The sequence below is a fragment of the Miscanthus floridulus genome, chromosome 10 (assembly GCF_019320115.1).
Source record: "Miscanthus floridulus cultivar M001 chromosome 10, ASM1932011v1, whole genome shotgun sequence".
Taxonomy (NCBI): domain Eukaryota; kingdom Viridiplantae; phylum Streptophyta; class Magnoliopsida; order Poales; family Poaceae; genus Miscanthus; species Miscanthus floridulus.
The window spans coordinates 141,290,146-141,311,328 of record NC_089589.1 but is presented as its reverse complement, the minus strand read 5'-3'; the positions used below and the strand labels follow the sequence as shown (position 1 = coordinate 141,311,328).

General features: G+C 47.1%; 2 protein-coding genes across 6 annotated transcripts in view; one reads left to right on the top strand and one right to left on the bottom strand.

Annotated features, from left to right (window-relative positions):
• The window catches only part of LOC136485898 (agamous-like MADS-box protein AGL65), a 36,534-nt gene extending 22,836 nt beyond the window's left edge, over positions 1–13,698 (top strand). The window contains exons 10-11 of one of the 2 annotated variants that reach the window (XM_066482708.1): positions 11,000–11,438; positions 13,317–13,698. In XM_066482708.1, the coding sequence (XP_066338805.1) occupies positions 11,000–11,438; positions 13,317–13,409 (532 nt within the window). In that variant the 3' untranslated portion in view covers positions 13,410–13,698. The remainder of the gene's footprint in view (positions 1–10,999; positions 11,439–13,316) is intronic. The other variant, XM_066482709.1, reaches the window with a different exon arrangement.
• A 3,266-nt stretch (positions 13,699–16,964) lies between these two features.
• LOC136485897 (probable polygalacturonase) lies at positions 16,965–20,812 on the bottom strand. 4 transcript variants are annotated; one of them, XM_066482707.1, is made up of 6 exons: positions 20,458–20,812; positions 19,699–20,013; positions 18,755–18,875; positions 18,481–18,655; positions 18,316–18,386; positions 16,965–17,988 (listed from the first exon to the last, which is right to left on the bottom strand). In XM_066482707.1, the coding sequence occupies exons 2-6, from the start codon at positions 19,945–19,947 to the stop codon at positions 17,318–17,320; spliced, it is 1,287 nt and encodes a 428-aa protein (XP_066338804.1). In that variant the 5' UTR covers positions 19,948–20,013; positions 20,458–20,812; the 3' UTR covers positions 16,965–17,317. The 4 variants fall into 4 exon arrangements, with proteins under 4 accessions (XP_066338804.1, XP_066338802.1, XP_066338803.1 ...); XM_066482705.1 differs by having other exon boundaries at positions 20,462–20,812; XM_066482706.1 differs by lacking the exon at positions 20,458–20,812 and adding an exon at positions 20,135–20,428.
• Positions 20,813–21,183: the final 371 nt, after the last annotated feature.

The window sequence follows — 21,183 nt, the reverse complement described above, 5'->3', positions numbered from 1 at the left end:
CCGAGTAATTTTGCCACTGAACTTTATAAAACTTCACCACATTGTTTCTAGTCACTCTTTCTTTTTCATCTAAGATCTTAACAGGATGCTCAATATAAGACAAGTCGGGCTAGAGAGGAAGTCCTTCAATTTCCACCGCTTCATCGAGGACCTGCAAACATTTCTTTAACTAGAAAACATGGAAGATATTATGCACTGTTGACAAAATATCCGGGAGCTAGATACGGTAGGCAGCAGAACCACACCGGGCCAAAATCTTGTAAGGTCCAACATAGCGAGGGGCTAGCTTCCCACGGACACCAAATCGATGCACCCCTCTCATGGGTGACACTTGGAGATACACATGATCACCAACTTCAAATTACAAGGGCCTTCTTCGCTTGTCTGCATATGTTCTCTGATGACTTTGAGCTGCCTTCAAATGGCTCTGAATAATGCTAACATGCTCTCGAGCTTCTTTGATAAAATCAGGCCCGAAATAACCACGGTCACCCACTTCAACCTAGTTAAGTGGTGTTCTACATTTCTTGCCATACAGGGACTCAAATGGTGCCATTCGAATGCTTTCTTGATAACTATTGTTATAAGAAAACTCAACTAGAGTCAAGCATTCGGCCCACTTTTCAGGAAAAGAAATGGCACAAGCTCTCAACATATCCTCAAGTACCTGGTTTACCCTTTCTGTTTGGCTGTCAGTTTGTGGATGATAAACTGAACTTCTGAGGAGACTAGTACCAAGACATTCCTGGAGTTGCTCCTAAAAATGAGAGACAAAGACGAACCCTCTATCAGAGATGATAGTAAGAGGAACTCCATGCAGGGTCACAATTCAGTCAAAATACAACTTGGCATACTTCTTGGTTGAATACCTTGTATCCACCGGAAGGAAATGAGCAGACTTGGTAAGATGATCCACACTTGAAACAAGCACTCGGCTTGTTCCCCTGCCCTTGATGAGGCAGAACCTGCTGTCCCTAAGGTTGTGGTTGCACCTGCTGAGTAGGTGCATGGTACTAAGTGGGAGGTGCATGGTAGGTCTACTGAGGCTGATGGAACGACTACCCACCCAAAGACTGATACGGCACCCACCTGACAACATGTACCTTCTGAGCCAGAGGGTGATTAGAAGATCCAGTGATCACCCACTTGTGCTTCCACTCAGCCTGAGAGTCACACTGAAGTCCCTCCATGGCAATAGCAGCATTCATCATAGCACCAAAAGTCTGGTAGTTCACTGTGTACAGCTCCTTCTGCAAACTGCAAGAGAGGCCACGATAGAAATGGTCCCTCTTCTTCTCATTAGTATTGATGTGGGTCCCAGCATACTATGATAGATGGTTGAACTTGTTCATATAATTCATCATAGACATGCTCCCTTGCTTCAGGTCTAGGACTCCGTCAACTTCCTATTTAGCACACCAGCAGGAATGTAGTACTCTCTGAAAGCGGCGGTAAACTCCTGCCAAGTCACACGGTGACCACCGGCTACATGGCATTGAACGTGTCCCACCATGCACTGGTAGAACCCAACAGCTGCTGCACTGCAAAGCTCACCTTCTGTTCTTCAGTCACAGTGAGCAACTAAAACTTCTGCTCCAGAATACGAAGCCAATGCTCCGCATCCAGAGGCTCAGCAGTCGACATGAACATGGGTGGGTGCATCTTCAAGAAATCCTAGTAAGAACAGGGCCCCTCAGGACAGCGAGCACCACCCCCATTCCCGTCATTGCCTCCATGGCCCCCATGGGCAAAGCCACCAATCACCTGGGCTAGCATCTCCAAGGCACGGGCTGACCCACACCGAGCAGCGAGCATCCCCGCCATCATCTCCGCATGGGTCACCGGACGTCGTGGTGGTGGAGGAGGAGCCAGAAGTGGGGCCTCATGGCTCTCCCTGTTGGTGTTGCCAATGCCCTCACCATGACCGTTATCACCCAGGTCTGCCCCAGCGCTGTACTCCCACGACTTGACCTCAGGTTCATCTATAAACAGATACGAAACAACCATTAGGGACAACCCTCCAGATTAGGAACAAGAGACTTAGAGAAATGATAAGGTTTTTATTAAGGCATTCTTTTAAGTTATCCTATTGATTCACTAATCCATTTATACGTGTGGGGGAAGTTTAGTTTAAGCAAGATTTTCTTTTTATGATGCATGCATCGGCCTACCTGTTCACTCAAGCCAGAATATTGTGGCATTCACAAAAATTTTTGGCACGTCGCACACTCACTTTCTGTACGCTAAATGATTCTTATGCAGCGTAAGTTAGTGTACCTAAAGAAACTTGATTAGATAAAACTAGTGCCGCTATCATAGATAGACCATATTGCTAGGGCTTATACATATTTACATAATTTTATTGCATCCTACTTTTTGTAAAACTTTTGTTGGTCAAATTTTAGGTTTTGAAAAGAGTTATGAAACTCATAAGTCATTATTGGCTCTGGTACCACCTGTGGCAGAACCGCCCAAAATAACACACCTTCGGAGGCACTTGTCATCCACTAGACAGTAAGCACCCCGAAAGCAAGCTACATCGAACGGTTCCGTCGAGCACACCCCAAGGGAGAACTCAAATATTCCACGTTTTTCCTCCTGGATCCAATAATGAGAACGAGTTTACAATACTTAGTCCATTTCATACATCAAGAGTTCTCACAAATACATTATTACAATATCAAGTTCAGAGTGCGGAATTTAAACAGCGGAATTGAAATAAACTTCTAACGATAAGATACAAGGATCCGTCTATGCCCACCAGAAGAATCCTCCACTCAACAGCTACTCCTCAAGCTGCACCTGCAATAGGGGTAAATAAACACTGAGTACACAATGTACTCGCAAGACTTACCTGACTAGCGGGAATAACTTTCCGACTCCAAAGGATATGATAAGCTTTATGGTTTGCTGGGTTTCCTTTTTGCAAAAAGCCTTATTAGTAGTGAATCCTTATGGATGTTCTTATTAGCAGTCATGATTAGTTCATTTATCTAGCCATTCTATGTAAGCACCTGTTCTACTTTCAAGCAAGAGTTGAGCAATCAGATCCATTTCACCGTCTTTCATCTTCCTGTTCTTACTACGGTGCTAGATCGTAGATAAGTCGTACCGTATTACACGGCAATTCATGAATCAACATAGCCCAGCTAGGTACCCTAAAACACACACCCCGGTTATACCCCAGGCACAAGTAGGACCAACCCACCACTCTCCTGTCAAGGGGTCCAGGTCCCCGTCCAAACTTGGACTCCAAGCCCCCACTCCTGAGTCCCGGACTTAGTGTGGTGCTTAGACCTCCACCACCCCCACCTCCAATCAGTCGGTCCAGAAAGAGCTAGAACCCATGACAAGAGAGCAACAAGCCTTCCCTGCTCCCATAAACAAGTATATGCTTAGGATAATAAGTCTGTGACGTGACTAGAATCCAATGCAATGGCCAGTCCTTAATCGACACGGACAAGGAAAACAGTGTAACCAAGCTATGCCCCGTTGGCCACAGGACACAACCTCTTACACCCACCAATACCCGTACCATATTCCTGCCCGGTCTCCATTTCCTTTCACCATTTTATCATGAGAGTGATAATAATAATCACCTATTGTGAGTAACAGCAGGTTACTCACGCTACCGATAGCCTAAGCATAGCAGCTACTCGACCTAAGCTAGTAGGACTCATGTAATGTAAATGCACATCATATATATATATATATCCAGTGATCATTCAAAATAAGGGTTATGCACCGGGCTTGCCTTGGGCAGGCGCGGTGTTAGCTCAGTCAGTCAGTGGCGGCTCTAGGACCTCCTCATACTCCTCGATCACCTTCTCAAACTCCATGTCTTCAATGGTCACGATCTCCACCAACTCGTTCTTTACATGCAAGCGATAATGATGCAACACTTACTACTTTAGCAACAGCAGCTCCTAAATTAAGAATACACATAGTAAGCTACTAAGCTAGCTCTAATGACTAAGATACTAAGCTAACTATCATCTTCATCAAGTAAAGTGTTGGGTTCAACTAACAAACACCTAGCTTTACAAATGAAGGATATATCTTTATTTCTACTAATGATTTAATGTATATTTGAACAAAGAGCATTTAACTACCCTTATGTTAAGTCTATTCTAAAGCTACAAAATTACAGTGAGCACATAATAATACCATGAAGCTACTATGAAATTTTCAAAGCTACAGCTATCACCATATTACCACAAAAATTCCTACAATATTTAACCTAATAATATTAAGCACTCTCAAATGATTTAATAGTTCCTGGTATCAACAAATATATATATATATATATATATGAACTAACTACACCAACAGATAGAGCACAATTTTAGGAACTACCAAAATTAGTTTCACAATTTTTGGATACCTACATGATTTTATATGATTTACCAAAGTTCAGCTCAGAATTAAAATGAAAAGTTATTTCTATTCTCCACGAAAAAGATAAACTCAATTCGGCCCAACGAAGCCCACGTGGTGCAACGCGCGCGTGCGAGCGCGCGGCAGCCCACAGGTGAGGCGAGGCCCATGTGCGGAGGCGGCCCACGTGCGGAGGCGGCCCACGGCGAGGAAGCCCGTGCGCGCCGACACTCTTGCAAAAGCGCCCCTAGACTATGAGCAAAACAACCCACAGTCCATGTTACTATTTCTATAGACAGCGACTTTGCAACGGAACCCTCGGATCGTTCTCCTCTTTACAACGGCAAGGTACTTGGCCTCCCCCACGCGCTTCGGCGCGGCGAGCGGTGCCACTGGTGTCTGTGTCGGCCACACAGGACCCACGCTGACCTATCTATGAGGCCGACGCTCACCTAGGGTACAACGCAAGACGATGGGCAGCGGTTGCATGAGTCGGGGCACCGTAGAGGGACCTCTCCACGACGGTGGGCACCCTGCGGCAATGGCGATGGTGTTTAGGCGAGCTGCGGCAACAACAAGCGGTAGGGCTAGCGGGTGAGCAACGACCACTCACCAGTGACCTTATCCAGAAGTCGGCTTGGCCAGAGACGACCCGAGCGAGGCTGGCCACGTGCACGTTGCGAGGTGAATGGTGGACCGTAAAGGCATGGGCGCGTCAGTGGTGAGGAGGTGGCACTAGAGTTGTGACTAGCATGCGCACAACGAAGAGGGAGCCAAGGCTAGCTAGTGGTGCAGAGGAATTGGCGTGGGATGATGTGGTGGAGACTGGCCACGACACGGGTGGCGACGGGCCTTAACGGCACGGTGGCGGACAAAGCTCCAAAATTGGAGCTCAGCGTGACGTGAGTCAAGGCGGGTGGGGTCAGCTGGAGGGGGGACGTGAAAGCGAAGACACGAGCATGAGGGATTCACCGTGACATGATGCGACGGCGGCAGAAAACAGAGGGAGAAAGAGGGAAAGAGAGAGACGGCATGGCAGGTGGGCTCGGCTCGTCCACGCCTTGGCAGGACGCGAGCGGCGAGCATGGGAGGCCCACGCTTCGGTGCTACGGACAACGTGTGCGCGCGTTCGACCGGCGTGGTCCGCACGCCATGCCATAAATGGCATGGCGACGGTGACTCGCACATGTGTGCATGGCAGAGGCAACATGCACAGGGCTAGCAAAAGCACAGAGGGGCAGCAGATCAGCGCGGACATGATGACAATGCGACGACAGTGGCAGCGTCGCGGCGTGAGTAGTGCCGGCAGTGCGGACACGACAGCAGCGCAGCGCGACCGTGGTGGCACCCAAACAGTAGTGCGAGGTAGACCAGCAGGGCACAGGGCCAGCGGCTCGCTACGGCCAGCCTTGGCCAAGCCTAGGCAGCGCGACAGCAGTGACAGCAGCGCGGCACGGCGGCAGGATGGCCAGGCGCAGGTGAGCGGCGGGCGTGGCGGCTCACGGTTGGCAGCTAGCTGCGTGCCCACCGCAGCTAGGCTACCGCAGCAGCAGCTAGCCAGCGTGGCCATGTGCGCCTGTGTACATGTGCTCGATGCACTTACGCCGGGATGTCGAGGCAGGACGACCTGGTGACTGTGCCCAACATAAGAAGACGGCCCGAGTTCATGTTATGCATGGATTTTAAAGCGTTCGAGACATCTAAACCATTGATCCAATCCCCAAACCACTTTTGCTATACCTTAGAGGGTATATTAGGCTACTAAAACAAGCCATAATATTACCCTACTCCTTAACCCAATCTCTCACAAAAAATTGCTAAACATAGCAATGTCTAGCAGTCGACAGACTTGAAAATTTGTAAGTTTTAGAGCAGAATTTGATTTCCATTTGCGATTTCTAAGCTTGTAGAAATATTAGCTAGTAATATCATTTTTTGACCGCAAGTATTTCACTATCATCTACAAAGTTTATACTTTAAACTTTATTTAAGTATCACACACATGTTCTATCGCATTTTTGCTTAATAAAAATTGGTTTTAAACCCTAAGTGATATAACATGATTATCGAATCAACTTTTGCTCCGCATTTTAGTTGATCGTTTTGAGTTATAGAAATTGATCTACACACTTTATCACTTGCATTAACACATAAACATGATGCTCATGACATGTTTTAGTAAATGATTTATGGTGTAACACCGAGGGTGTTAGACGGCTCAAGGGCGGCAATCCGATGATGCGGCACCATCATCTTTAGGTGCCCGAACGGCGAGCTCCGCACGCTGACGGATGTATATTACATCCCGTAGCTGTGTTTAAGCATCATCAGCATTGGCCAGCTAGATTAGCACAGCAGCGAGGTACTGATCAAAGACGGCGTCCTCAGGATCATGGACCGGGAGCAGCGGCTTCTTGCCAAGGTGAAGAGGTCCCAAAACCGGCTGTACCTACTCGACTTGAAGGTGGAGTAGCTGGTGTGCCTGGCAACATGACACACCGAGGAGTCATGGCTGTGGCATGCCCGGTTCAGCCATCTCAGCTTCGACACGCTCGGTCGGCTGGAGAAGATGGTCCAAGGGTGCCCCACATCAAGCACATAGGCGAGCTGTGTGGCAGCTACCTGGCTAGGAAGTAGAGGAGGTTGTCGTTCCCAAAGACGGCCAAGTATCGTGCAGTGAACGCATTGAGGCCAAGGAGAAGGGAGAGGTGACGGCGGTGGAAGGGCACGACAAGGCTCTGAAGGCTGCCAACCTCGACAAACCACGCGCCCAACTCCACCTCAGACGTGTGGGCGATGAGCAGGAGCAGCGGTGGTACCTAGACTTCGATGCCAGCAACCACATGACGGGCTCCAACGCAGCCTTCTCCGAGCTCAACGGCAATGTGACCGGCACGGTGAAGTTTGGTGATGGCTCAAGGGTGACGGATGTATATTACATCCCACAGCTGCGTTCAAGGATCATCAGCATTGGCCAGTTGGATGAGCGCAGTAGCAAGGTACTGATCAAGAACGGCATCCTTAGGTCAGGTACCGGGAGCATCGGCTTCTTACCAAGGTGAAGAGGTCCCGAAACCAGCTGTACCTGCTCGACTTGAAGGTGGAGCAGCCGGTGTGCCTGGCAGCACGGCACACTGAGGAGCCGTGGCTATGGCATGCCTGGTTCAGCTTCGACGCGCTCGGTCAGCTGGAGAAGATGGTCTAAGGGCTGTCCCACATCTATCACACAGGCGAGCTATGTGACAGCTGCCCGACCGACTAGCAGAGGAGGCTACCGTTCCTAAAGGCAGCCAAGTATCGCGCGATAGATGCTCTTGAGCTCATCCATGGCAATCTCTGTGGGCCAATCACGCCAGCCACAAACAGTGGTCAACGGTACTTCCTCCTACTCGTGGATGATTGCAGTCGCTATATGTGGATGCAACTCCTAACAAGCAAGGACGAGGCTGCGGAAGCGGTTAAGAAGTTCAAGGCACGCGCGGAGGCGGAGAGCGACAAGAAGCTGCGTGTGCTGTGGACTAATCACGGTGGTGAATTCACTTCGGTGGAGTTCGCTGCGTACTGCATGGATCGGGGTGTGGTGTGACACCACACCGCACCGTACTTGCCACAGCAGAATGGCATGGTGGAGCAGCAGAACCAGATGGTGGTCGGCATGGCTTGATCCATGATGAAGGCCAAGAGCATGACGGCAAGGTTCTTGGGTGAGGCGGTGACCACGACGGTGTTCATCCTCAACCGCGCGCCCACAAAGGCCCTGAAGGGCATGATGCCGTTCGAAGCTTGGTATGGGCGCAAGCCGAGCGTGTCCTTCCTACAGACATTCGACTGCATCGGTCACGTTAGGAAGACAAAGCTAGTCCTCACCAAGCTGGAGGATAGGAGCACACCGAAGGTGCTCCCAGGCTATGACCCACGCGGAGGCAAGTTGGTTGTCTCGTGTGACGTCGTGTTCGATAAGAAGGCGGCCTGGGACTGGGATAGTCTGGGCACGGGGGAAGCTGACGATTTCACCAGCACCTTCGTCGTCGAGCACATGGTCATCCATGGTGATGGAGAGCTAGAGAGGAGGTGCCGACCACTCTAGCAACAGAGCCAAGCACTCCTAGGGCGGTGCCGAGCACTCCGGGGGGGTGTTGAGCACTCCGGGAGGGGTGTCGAGCACTCCAGGAATGGTGCCGAGTGGTCCTATAGTGGTGTCGACCACTCTAGGATGGATGCCGAACGCTCCCGTAGCGGAGCCGAGAGGTCTTGCAGTGGTGCCGACCACTCCAAGACTGGTGCCGACCACTCCTATAGTGGTGCCAACCACTCCAGGAGTGGTGACGAGCGGTCCAGGAGTAGTGCCAAGCACTGTAGCTGGGGTGCCGAGCACTCCAAGTGCTGTGCTGACCACTTCGGCGGAACAGGGGACTCCATCGACGCCGATCGAGTTCGCCTCACCTCCAAGCGACATCACCGAGTTCGTGGAAGCCTTCCACGACGGTGAGGAGGTGTGGTTTCGCAGGATGGACGACATCGTCGGTGGCACAGGGTCCTCAGGCCTGGAGGGTCGGCTGCTCAATGACCTAGAGCTGTTTCTCGTCAGTGCAGAGGAACCACCCATGTTCGCGCTGGCCGAGCGTGATGCAAATTGGCGATGGGCGATGCTGGAGGAGATGAAGGCGATCGAGGAAACGAGACTTGGGAGCTCGTCGATCCACCTCCAGGATGCCGTCCAATCGGCCTGAAGTGGGTGTACAAGGTCAAACAGGACGAGCGCGGCGCCATTGTCAAGCACAAGGAGCGCCTCATCGCTCGAGGCTTTGTCCAGCGCGAGGGCATCGACTTCGAGGAAGTCTTTATGCCGGTAGCACGCATGGAGTCTATTCGACTGCTGGTGGCTTTGGCAGCAGTAAAGGACTGGCGCGTCCATCACCTGGACATAAAATTGGTCTTCCTCAATAGAGAGCTAGCGGAGACGGTCTTCGTCAGGCAACCTTTGGGTTTCGCCGTCAAGGGAGCGGAGCACAGGGTGCTCCGACTGCGCAAATCGCTCTATGAGCTGCGGTAGGCCCCACGAGCGTGGAGCGCCAAGCTTGACTCCACGCTGGGCATGCTTGGGTTCACGCGGTGCGCAACCGAGCACGTGCTCTACACGTGGCGATGGGGGAAGGAGGAGCTCGTCGTCAGTGTGTATGTGGACGATTTGATCGTCACCGGCGCACGTGCGGAGGACATCGACAGCTTCAAGCGCGAGATGGTGGCTCATTTTCAAATGAGTGATCTCGGCGTGCTCTCCTACTACCTCGGCATCGAGGTGAGACAGGGGAAGGAGGCGCTCACGCTCGGTCAGAGCGCGTATGCCTCAAAGCTATTGGAGCGGAGCGGCATGGCTGAGTGCAAGCCGTACGTGACTCCGATGGAGGAGCGGCTGAAGCTGACGAAGGCCAGTACCGCGGCGAAGGTAGATGCAACCCTCTACCAGAGCATCGTCGGCGATCTGCGATACCTAGTCCACACGAGGTCAGACATTGCGTTCGCCATGGGCAACGTCAGCCGCTTCATGGAGGATCCCCGAGAGGATCACTGGGCCACGGTGAAGCAGCTGCTGCGCTACGTCAAGGGGACGGTGGATCAGATGATTGTCTTCCCCAAGACCGGCGAAAGTGGGCTACAGCTCACTGTGTTCAGCGATGCAGACATGACGGGGGGACATCGACGGACGGCGGAGCACCTTTGGCATGCTCGTCTTCCTTAGGTCGGCTCCAATCTCATGGCTGTCGCTGAAACAAAAGGTGGTGACGCTGTCCACGTGTGAGGCAGAGTATGTGGCGGTGGCCACAGCGGCGTGCCAAGCTGGGTGGCTGCGCCGGCTGCTAGACGAGCTAACCGGTGTGGAAGCTCACACACCAGCACTGATGATAGACAACCAGCCCACCATTGCCCTCGCGAAGAATCCGGTTATCCACGACCGGAGCAAACACATCGACGTCAAGTTCCACTTCCTTAGGGACTGTGTCGATGGGGGGCAGATCGTCATCGAATTCGTCGAAACTGGTCGGCAACTCACGGACGTCTTCACCAAGCCACTCGGCCATCTTCGATTCACGGAGCTGAAGAAGATGGTCGATATGGTGGAGGTTATAGGGTTAGCAGTAGGATTAGGGGGAGAATTGTAAAGTAATCTGCTGCTCTCCCTCTGTACGTGCGGCAAGGGCAGGTGTCGAAAGGGCTCCCATGCTACTGCATTGTAGCCATGGTAGGGGCGGGCGCCAAAAGGCTCCCCTGCCACACTGTAGCCACAGCAGGGGCAGGCGTCAAAGTCAGTCCTGCTGTCACATATAGTCACTATAGTAGCATGACAGCCTGCCATGTCTATGTACTGGGATTAGATGGGTAGAGTTATATATATAGCTTCGCACTGCAACTCAGTGAAGAGAGAGAGTTCAGTTTTGTCATCTCCTCTGCAAAGCTCCGGTCAACGCTAGTGCTTGTGCTGTGTGTGTACGTTCTGTTATCCCTTTCTCTTCTACCTCTAGCCGTAGTGTGTATGAGAACGCCGGTGAGCGGTTGGCTCAGCCGAGTGGAAGATCTCGGGCCCAACAAAACTGACCAACGAACTGATATGATCTTGGTGCAGAGACACTGCTGGTTGCTCGACGAGCACGTCACTGCAGGGCTACCCAGGCTACTTCAGCATGACCAAGCAGGAGACGGACACCGGCGGTGGCAGCGAGCACGGGCAGGCGGCAGTGCATCAGCCGCCACCGCCGCCGCCTGACTTCAGCCAGGCCGAGTGCCTGACGTCGCTGCACCTGGGCGCGCAGTTCCCGTACGCACCCTGCTTCGACCACCCCAGCCTTTTCAACGACCGGATGTTCAGGCCGGACGCAGTTGAGCTGCACGATGGTGGCACCGGCATGGACTTTGTTGGCGGCGGCCACTTCGACCTGCCCAGGCCTGGCGACGAGGCCAGCTTCCAAAACTGGGCGTCGGCGGCGGCATGTGGCGCAGCCATGTTTGACCACCACCATCAGCAGCAGCAGCATCACCAGCAACCACAGTCTTCATCTGCACAAGTGAGTGCATAAGTACAAACCATTCTTTTATAGTGATGATTACTTTCATAACTGTCCGTTTTGCCATATGTGAACTTGTTTAAACGACTTTATAAAAACTCAAAAATTCTCACCTGCGGAACATTTTTAGCTTCAATAAAAATTGCCATGGGTGACACTAAAGTACAACGAAGATACATGTGTTTAAAATTAAAACTAAACCATTTTCATTATGTTGATTAAGATTTAATTCACTCCGTAGTCCATATCAAACTGATTTAAGTTCTGACCAATCCTATGGGCTATGGGAGCTTTTCAATCTTTGTTTAAATTCAATTATTAGTATTTATAATATGGTAATCATGCAAGAATTAGTATATGGCTAAGTGCATTGAAAACTTAAATCAATTTGAAATTTTAGTTTAAATTTTTTTTTCAAGAAAATATGCTTTACTGTAAGTGAATAAAATATTTTGAGAAAAAGTCTACTTAACCCCTCACCTTTCATACATGGTCTACTTCATCCCCAACTATGAAACCGTCTATTTTACCCCATGAATTTTCCAAAACCGTCTATTTTACCCCCGGGCGGTTTTTTGACAGTGGGTTGCTACAGTAACAACAGCTGTGATACAGTAACAGTGGATTGCTACAGTAATGGTCTGTTTGCTACAGTAATTGTCTGTTTGCTACATTAATGGTGCGCTAGAATTTTCTTTTTGTTTTCGGTGAATCTTTGAAAAATCACAGTAAATCATAGAAAAATCATAAAATAAAAAATCTAATTTTGTTGGACTCCACATGAGTAGATCTACATAGTGAATATATAATACGGTATGCTTTAGTACAAAATTTTTACTGTAGCCTTAGATTAATTGGAAAATCTAATTTTATCTGTAATTAATTGGAATAATTCATAGCTGCAGCTTCTATGGTCCAATTATGGTGAAATTTTTATGGTACGCTAATTATTGTATGCTTGAACTATAGTAAAAATTTCGTACTCATTGGACTATGTATAACTTAGTTATACATAAATTCTAATTAATTACCGACAAAATTGGATTTTCCAATTAATCTAAAGCTATAAAAAAATTTGTACTAAAGCATACCGTATTATATATTCACTGTGCAGATCTACTCATGTGGAGTCCAATAAAATTAGATTTTTCATTTTATGATTTTTCTATGATTTACTATGATTTTTCAAAAATTCACCGAAAATAAATAAATAAATAATTCAAAACCACTGGCACTGTAGCAAACCCACCGTTGCTGTAGCAGACCCGCTGTTACTGTAGCAAAACCGCCGCTGAAAACCGTCCAGGAGTTAAAATAGACGGTTTTAGAAAGTTCAAAGGGTAAAACAGACGGTTTCATAGTTGGGGGTAAAGTAGACCATGTATGAAAGGTGGGGGTTAAGTAGACTTTTTTCAAATATTTTGGATATAGAATCTATATGTGTACAAGTGCAGACAAAATCATAAATTATATATGTTCCCTAATTTTCTAAAATGCAAAACTATTTCGTTGCTCATGTCTCCACATCACTAGAAAAACAAATTTGAGCCAAACGTGAACGATTTTGATAGCGTAGGGTGTCAAAGGAATCGTTTCATAGTTGAGGTTTGAAAAGTAAACTTCTTTTCTTTTCCTCTTCTTAATACATTTAACAGCATGGTGCATATATAGATCAACATGGCTTTGCTCAAGCCTCATAGTTTGAGTTGTTCTGATAGATGTATACTCCATTGTTAAATAAGTTTAATCCAGGGAATGTCATCTCCTCATGGTTGAGATTATAAAAAATGGGCAGTTATGAATTTTTTTTCTTTGGCATTATGTGTTTAACTGATTTCGGTCTCTCGTGTGGACCATGACTGAATCTCTGACCATCAGCTTCCTGCAGCAACAACTCTAGCAACTGCCTCATTCGATCACGCCGTTGTTTATCACGGTCCATCTCAGCACCAGCAAGTCATGATCGGATGATCCTCCTATGGTAAAAATCGGAGACAATATTGCTCCCAAAAGGCGCTACCATATCCGTATCACTAAACTAATCAGCAATGCAAAATGTGTAGGAAATATTGGTGTACGTATAGGCAAACTGCCAATGTAAAATATACATTATTGATTGTAGCCAATTCTTTCGTGTAACTGTAAATTCGTCTCCTGTAAACTATGGTATAGCTTTCATAAAAGGATTGGGCACTTCACTAGTAGTTTATAGGCATTCACCTTTGCACGAGTGAAAATTTAACAGGGTTCAAAATGACTGTGATTTTCTAGCCCATGTGTATTCATTTGTCATGAGACATTGCACCATAAAAAAATTCTATTGTGCTTCAGTCAAACCCTAAACATCATTACTTCTTGTTTATCAGAACAGGCAATTGCATTTTGGAAAAAACAAGGCTTTATGAAGCTCTGCACCGTAGACCAACTAGAACCTATTGCTACTAGTGTAGTATACTATGAAGTTCTACAGCATGACCAACTCGAATCAAATATCACCAAGAGCGTGCAGTCAAGGACTTCTAACTTTCACAGCTCAGTTAAGAAAAAAGAATTGGAAAGATCATACATATGAAGTTTGTTCAGATATGTTCCTTAATGAAATGGGAGGCGGAAAATCCCTATTCAACTTTTTGCTCACAGACTTCTATTTCATAGTGAAAGAATCATAGGTTTGTTAAGTTAAGCAATGTTTTTTTCTCACGGATGATGCTTGATATGTGATGGAGGTCATGTAATTTTAACCAAATTTTATATAATTTAGTTCAAGTGAACACGGTTAAAAGTGTCTATGCTCATTGATTCAAACAAGCAATTTTTAGCTCGAGCATTTAGAGAATTTCTTTTTCATCACTCGTGGTGGATTTTTTGGGGACTTTTTAGGTGTTTTATCCCACCACAAGTGACGCTCCAAACACCTAGATCAACCGCTTCTACATACATAGCAATTCATTCTAGTACTCAAATAGGGGAAATTAGTGCCATCACGGTGCAGAGGCCAGAGGGCCATGGGTAATCATCATCCTAACCACTCTAAATAGTGTTCACTCAATGGTGGTTAAACCAAAGGTCTAAATTTAGCCAACTGGCTCTGATCCTACTTGAAAGAACCATGACGCCTAAGAAGGGTGATTTAGGCTTCTAAAACTTATACTCTAAACTTGGCTTTTAATTCCACTTATCAAAACCCATGTAAGAAAGTAATCTATCTACACGCGCATCTAAGGTTTTGCTAAGTGTGTTGCTATCTATCTAGAATAGTAAGTATACAACCTAGGTACACGATAGAAAATGCGAAAATTTAAATGAGATAAAGATGCAATGTCACGGCAGCCACCACGAGGGTTCTGCCCTGGACCACTTGGGTAGCACCTCGGGTTGTCCTCTCGACAGACACAGTGCTAACCCCTAAGTCCTTTAGAGGTCCCCAGAGTCGCTACTCGCAACTTTCACTCATGTGAGTTGTATCTGCAGGGTCAAGCTATAGAATTTTACTCCTTGTACCAACCATCAAGATTCACATAGATCAAGATCGTACATCAAAATTAATTAATAAATTTAATAAATATTTTTTAGGATTTAATTTCAGTATATGTAGATTTAGACTTTGTGGGATGCAATTTTAGACTTTTAATTATGTATGTGGACTTAAGGAGTGTTGCCTTACTGTATTCAGGGTAGAGCCAAGTAGAGGCAAAATTAGGCTCCTATCTCCTTGCTCCGCGTGGCTTTACTGACCTCGACAGCTGTGTTTGATGATGCGGCTGCTGTTGGACAAGATAAATAGGGCGTCGAAGTCGGTGCAAACATGTGGTCTAATCACAAGCAGCTAGAGGATAATAAAGTGAATCTGCATGGCAAGTGTAGCAACTCAATTTTTTTCGTAAGGGAAGGTGACTTATATTAAATTTTGGCATAGTATATCTCTAAATTACACATGAAAAAATCTGAAATAAAAAATACATAATATTATATCCAGATTCTTCTGTCTTCTTCTCCAATGACTTCCCTCGAACGCCGGAGTCAAAGTGCAATTCTTATACCGAATCCAATGACCAACCCCAAAACATTGAGCATGTCGCAAGATCCAACGCTTCAGAACCAGTTCGAAGCGCATCTAAATCGCTGAAATAATATTGGCAGTTGCATCGTTGGGTACGACATAGGCTGCAGATTCATCACTTGGGGACTTTGAAATCCTCTCTGTGACTATCAACGATGAGATCGATGACCCAGAGTCGCTTCCTCATAGGGGCTCCCAAAAGCACCTCTCTCCTTGCAGATAAAGGCCACAAATTGGCCGCCTGTCGATGAAATCAACGCCTGCAACAGTGATCTCGTCGTGGCAATCACCGAAGTCATCGCAGGAAACATGATACCGACAAAAAATCATCAGATTTTACCGAAAGATTTATTTAACTAAACTCTAAGCAACTAGATAGAAAAATTACGAAAAAAAAAGAATGGATCCCCTCCCTTCTTATCCTGGCAAATGCGCCGGAGAGGAAGGAGAGGGGCCCTACAAGCGGCGGTGGCGCCTGTCTCTCGTGGCGGTGGCTTCGGTAAAGACCGTGTTTTGGCCGGTTAGCAACTCAAATTGTGCCCCCTTGATTTTCTGGCATGCTGCACCATTGACTGTATTGTCTTTTTTTTATATGAATTATGTGTTTCGTGAATAAACTCAGCGTTGCATCGCGGTGGAAAACAAAGATGGCGGCTTGGCTGCTGTGGCGGTGTTTAGGAGTTAGGTTGTGTCGTCAGAGGAAGCAATTGAAGTAGAGGGGATAGGGATTAAAAAAAATAAAAACATATAATCTGAAATGGTAGCATGAAGATCCGGACACAAAAAGTGCCTTGGATTAGAGAACAGCAATATATATAAGTTCACCTGTGTGGAGACGGAATCAATAAGAAAAAACAACAGCAAAACAGCCTGACAAACACACCAAATCACCAAAAAAAATGAAAAAAAAAAATTAACTCCAGACCCTACCCGGGTAAGCAACTAAACCTACTGAATGAAAATCTAATAAGTACAAACCTATTGTATAAGTTTAGTTCATATTTCATATATATAATATAATAGTTCCTGCAGCCCTACAGGAACATAACAAAACTTCAACAACCTTTACGATACCAAGAGATTCCTCTAAAGGGTACAAGAAGAAGGCCATGATGAACAGCTCAAACATGGTCACCGGCTCTCAAGTCTCTACAACTTTCTATCAGTTGTTCGGCAGCAGGTGGCAGTTGAAGAGGCTTGCACAATTGGCAAACCTAACATACATGCCCTCATTGGAGCAAACCATGCCAATTGTGCCAAGCTAATAATGTCCCCCAGAGAGGACAAAAGCAGCAATGAACATCAGTCTAACAACCCAATTGACAGCAAGTTGTTCATTTATATATACCAAAGCACCCTGGCTCTACATTCACAGCCAGCCTGTCAAACTTACAAGATAACATGCCATGCCTTTCAATCAATCAGACTGAATGAACGCTCAAAGGGGGGGATGGAATATACACATATAATTTAATCATGATGTTTGATAATTTATAACCAGATGACAATAGTATGAAGCAACTGTTCTGCACTCAACACCTACCAAAAAAAATCCTTCTTACAGATTGAATAAAGAAATTTAGCTGTACAAGCAAGCACCTAGCTGTCCACACAACCCCACTTGATTCTTCCCCTTCAAGGTCATCATGCAGCTTATAATCCGAGCCTCAGGGCCATGAGAGGGGGCAGTGATATTGTTCTTTTTTCCTGAGTTGTTTATTGGGAAAGAATTGAGAAAAAGATGGTGATGGAGGCTCGATTGGATCGTGCAAGGACTGCAGCAAGAAATGGGGAGAATAAGAAATGGAAGGATGAACATTTATGCTGTTGCAATGGCACTGTAGCTACCAAGGGAGAAGCAGATGGAAGGACTGGAGGATGGATCACGGAGCTCTGTGCAAGGTTCAGGAAAGACCGCCTCAGAGTAGCCAGAAACATTGGAACAAGACCAAGAACTCGAACCAGAATCAGCAGCCATTGAGAAATTGAGATCGGAAAGGCAGATAGCTGTGAATGGGGCACTATCGATTCCTGACAAAACTCCAGCAACCGAGATGTTTGTGCCGACCATGTTCTTCATGGTGACTTGATCGATCTTCGGGAGGTCAGACAGGTCGAAACTGTCATCTGGGTGGGTTGAACAGTTACCAGTGAACTCAATGCCAACATGTACATTTTCCATTTGTACCTCCGAGATGACCACTTCCTCTATGTAACCCCCACGGCCTGGTGATGTCTTGAAAGAAATACCTTTGTAGGAATCATGTATCCGAAGGTGGTTAACATGAATATCTGAAATCCCACCAGACATCTCACTCCCAAATGCAAGAGCAGCTCCAGAAGATGATAGCAGATCCACTCTGCTGATACGAATGTCAAACGTAGGCCTCCCAAAGGAAATGCCATACTTGTCCCATCCGCTTTTCAGTGAAATTGCTTCATGACTGACACTTATGGTGCTGTCTTCAATACATAAGTTTGAACATGAATCTGGAGCAAGAATGAACAATTAGTGAAATAAGTAAAAACTTCTTGTCATCGCTGTCAAGTGTATTTAAGTGTTACAAAGTACGAGTAGTTCAGATTCTTTGTTAAGGCTATGGAGGAACCGTTGGGGCATATTATACAGGCTTGGATGTTAAAAAAAACAAGAAAAGGGAAAAAGAGAACCAGAGAGTTTCTTCAGGAATCAGGATGTTTTTGCTGCATTCAGCACTAAGGCATTAAATGCTACCAGCAAGAATGAATTAAAATATCTATGCTATATGAAAATAAAACATAAAAAAAATGTATTCAGACTAGAGGAAAAGAACATACCTGGAACTATGCCATCGGTCAGTGGAGCGTCCAGTGAGGTCTCAATCGTCACATTGTGGACCTTTACATTACTAGAGAATACAAAGACAATATGCATTAGTACCAATGCAACTAATATTCACCAAACCACACCTTACACACAAAGCTAAGTTAATGGCATTGCACCTGCAGTACACCGGATGTATGCTCCAGGCTGGTGAATTTAAGAATGTCAAGTTTGAGATCACGATATCTTCAGAATACAGAAACTCCAAAATATGAGGTCGACTATAGTTCAGCTCATGGGAGCGCAGCCACTGCCACCATACCAAGCCCTGGCCATCAATAACCCCATTGTTCCCTGGAATAAATGGACAAGACATGCAAGGGCCATTGAATTTTGACTAAAGAACACAACAAAGCTGAAAAATCTATATACAAGACAGAACAAAGCAGTTACCGGTTATGACAACATCGGTTAAGTTGTATCCGTTTATCAAGCTTCGATGTCTAGGACCAGGAAGGTCTGTCCCTTGGCCATAAGATGGCAAAGGTTCAGCGATCGGCCATTGTGATGAGTCCTACAATGAGCAACAAAACAAAGAAAAGATACTTATGTCAGTACCTTTTTAATAATTAAAAATACAGAAATATTTTTTTTGACCGCAAAATTACAGAAATATTCATATATGAAGAACATGGCATTGCCTTTTTACATCCCAAATCCCAAAATATATATGTGGCATACAATGTGATATGCCAGACATGTTTCTAAAGAGTCGTTCATGTCTCGAAATAGAAAAAAGGTTGAATAACAACAGAGAAGTGATCACAATCTGCATGGCAGGACCTAAGAAACACGCCTAGCCTTTTTCGACACAAGATTAATGAGGTAAGCTTGACTTCAAAACTATGCAAAAGGAAATTGCCTATTCTTGGCTACCTGCCTCGCAGCAATAGCTATGTTTCACCTCCCAAAAACTCACTCCATACAGTAAAAGCAAACAGAAACACCTACAGTCCTCTCATCCAGAACAAAACTTGAATACTACTTATCGTGATACCTGCAAAGGATTTTCCCCATGATATGAAGCAATAAGAAAGAACATAAGAGCAAGAAAGATGGCGTCCAAATCCATGGCATGTGACTTTCACCTCACAGATGTCAAAATCACTCCTTCCTGAGGTACATCCAACAACCATATCTAAACAGACTAAGATGACCAGATGAGCTAATACCAATCCTACCAGCTCACATCCAGCCAATGCAGGTTGAAAAGGATAGGCACACACTCTGAATGCCAACGCGAGAAGAATCTCTGTAACTACTACTGCCTTAACAACCCGTGACAAGAAACGGAATCGAAAGCAAGGCAATGCCCCCCACCCCACTGCCGGCATTACCTTTACGCCGACGATGACGGCACCTTGCTCCAGGTAGAGGGTGAGGTGGCTGGTGAGGTTGAAGCTGCCGGTGAGCCAGCGGCCCCTGGGCACGTACAACTGCGCGCCGCCCTTGTCGGCGAAGGAGCGGACGTAGAAGACGGCGTTCTGGAACGGGACCGTGTTGAGCGTCCTGCCGTCCCCGACGGCGCCGAACTCGGTGATGGTGACGCTGTGCGGGCGCGACCCCGGCGGCGCCTGGTCCCGCATCTCGCCGCGGGCGCAGGCCGAGCCGCGCGCGGCGGCGGCCAGCACCACCACCGATGCCAGGACGACCTGCAGAGCAGAGCGGCAGAGCGGCATTGCCGTCGTCATGGCCGCAGCAAGAGTTAGCAAATCAATCTGTCCACCCCAACCAAACACGGCGCATTGAATTGGAAGCTAAAATCATTCGAACCAAAACCATCTTCGTTGCCACAAGATCTCCGCGGGGGACGAACGATCAGGGGGGGGCAACGAGAGGGCCCGCCATTCATTCCCTGACCAAGATCCCGAAATCCAGTACGGATCGCACGGGGTGCCAGGCGCTCGACAGCCACAGTGAAATCACCAAGCTATGCGCCCCCATGCGCATAAAGCCGAAAACGAGAATCCAAGAGCCGCCCGCCCATTCGGGAGCGAGCATGGAAAGCGCCATCTTTACTGGCGCGACAAAAATCCCAGAAGAAGGCGGAAAATCATCAGGCAAGCCATCAATCTAATGACGAGAGGAGAACGTACTTACTACTAGGCCCTTCATGAGTCCGTCTCTCTGCCTCCCCTCTTGGCCGCCGCGGGAGTTGACGAAGAGGAGGAGGGAGATGGAGAGGGAGGAGGTGAAGCAGCGGCGATCCCAGGCGGCGCCGCCGCCGCAAGACGCCCCCACAGCGGAACACGCGGACACCGAAAACGAGGCTCCTTTTTCTCCCGGGAGAATCGGTTGAGATAGATACCCCGCCACCCCGGGAGAAGCTGAGGAGGGGAGAAGCTGCAGCGCCTGCTGCGGCGGCAGGGGAGGGGAGGGGAAGTGTTTACAATGCTCTGTACTTGATACTACTAGTAGTAGGAGAGGAGGCTACCAGCAGTAACAATACTCTGCTTCGCCTCCTCTTGCCTCACAAGTCTCCGTCTCCTCTCCTGATTATATATTTTCCAAATGTGAGTGAGAGATTATAAAAGGAGAAAGGTTTGAAATTGGGGACTAAAACCGGAAGGAGGTGAATGGGGGACTAAATTCGGCAAAAAAAAAAAAGAAGGGTGTATTGGAATGAGTTGGCATGCTCTGATTATCCTTGTTATTATTTCATTTATTTATTTGTTTTGGTTTTGAGAAAATTGGGTTGGGATTTTCAAGGCGGCTCTGGTTGATGATTGGCCAATAGGATGGGGATTCAAAGGAAAGGTGAAATTCAAATTGGATTTAGAGATGGAAAGAGTTCATCTTTTTTTTTTTGGTGTAGTAGTTGT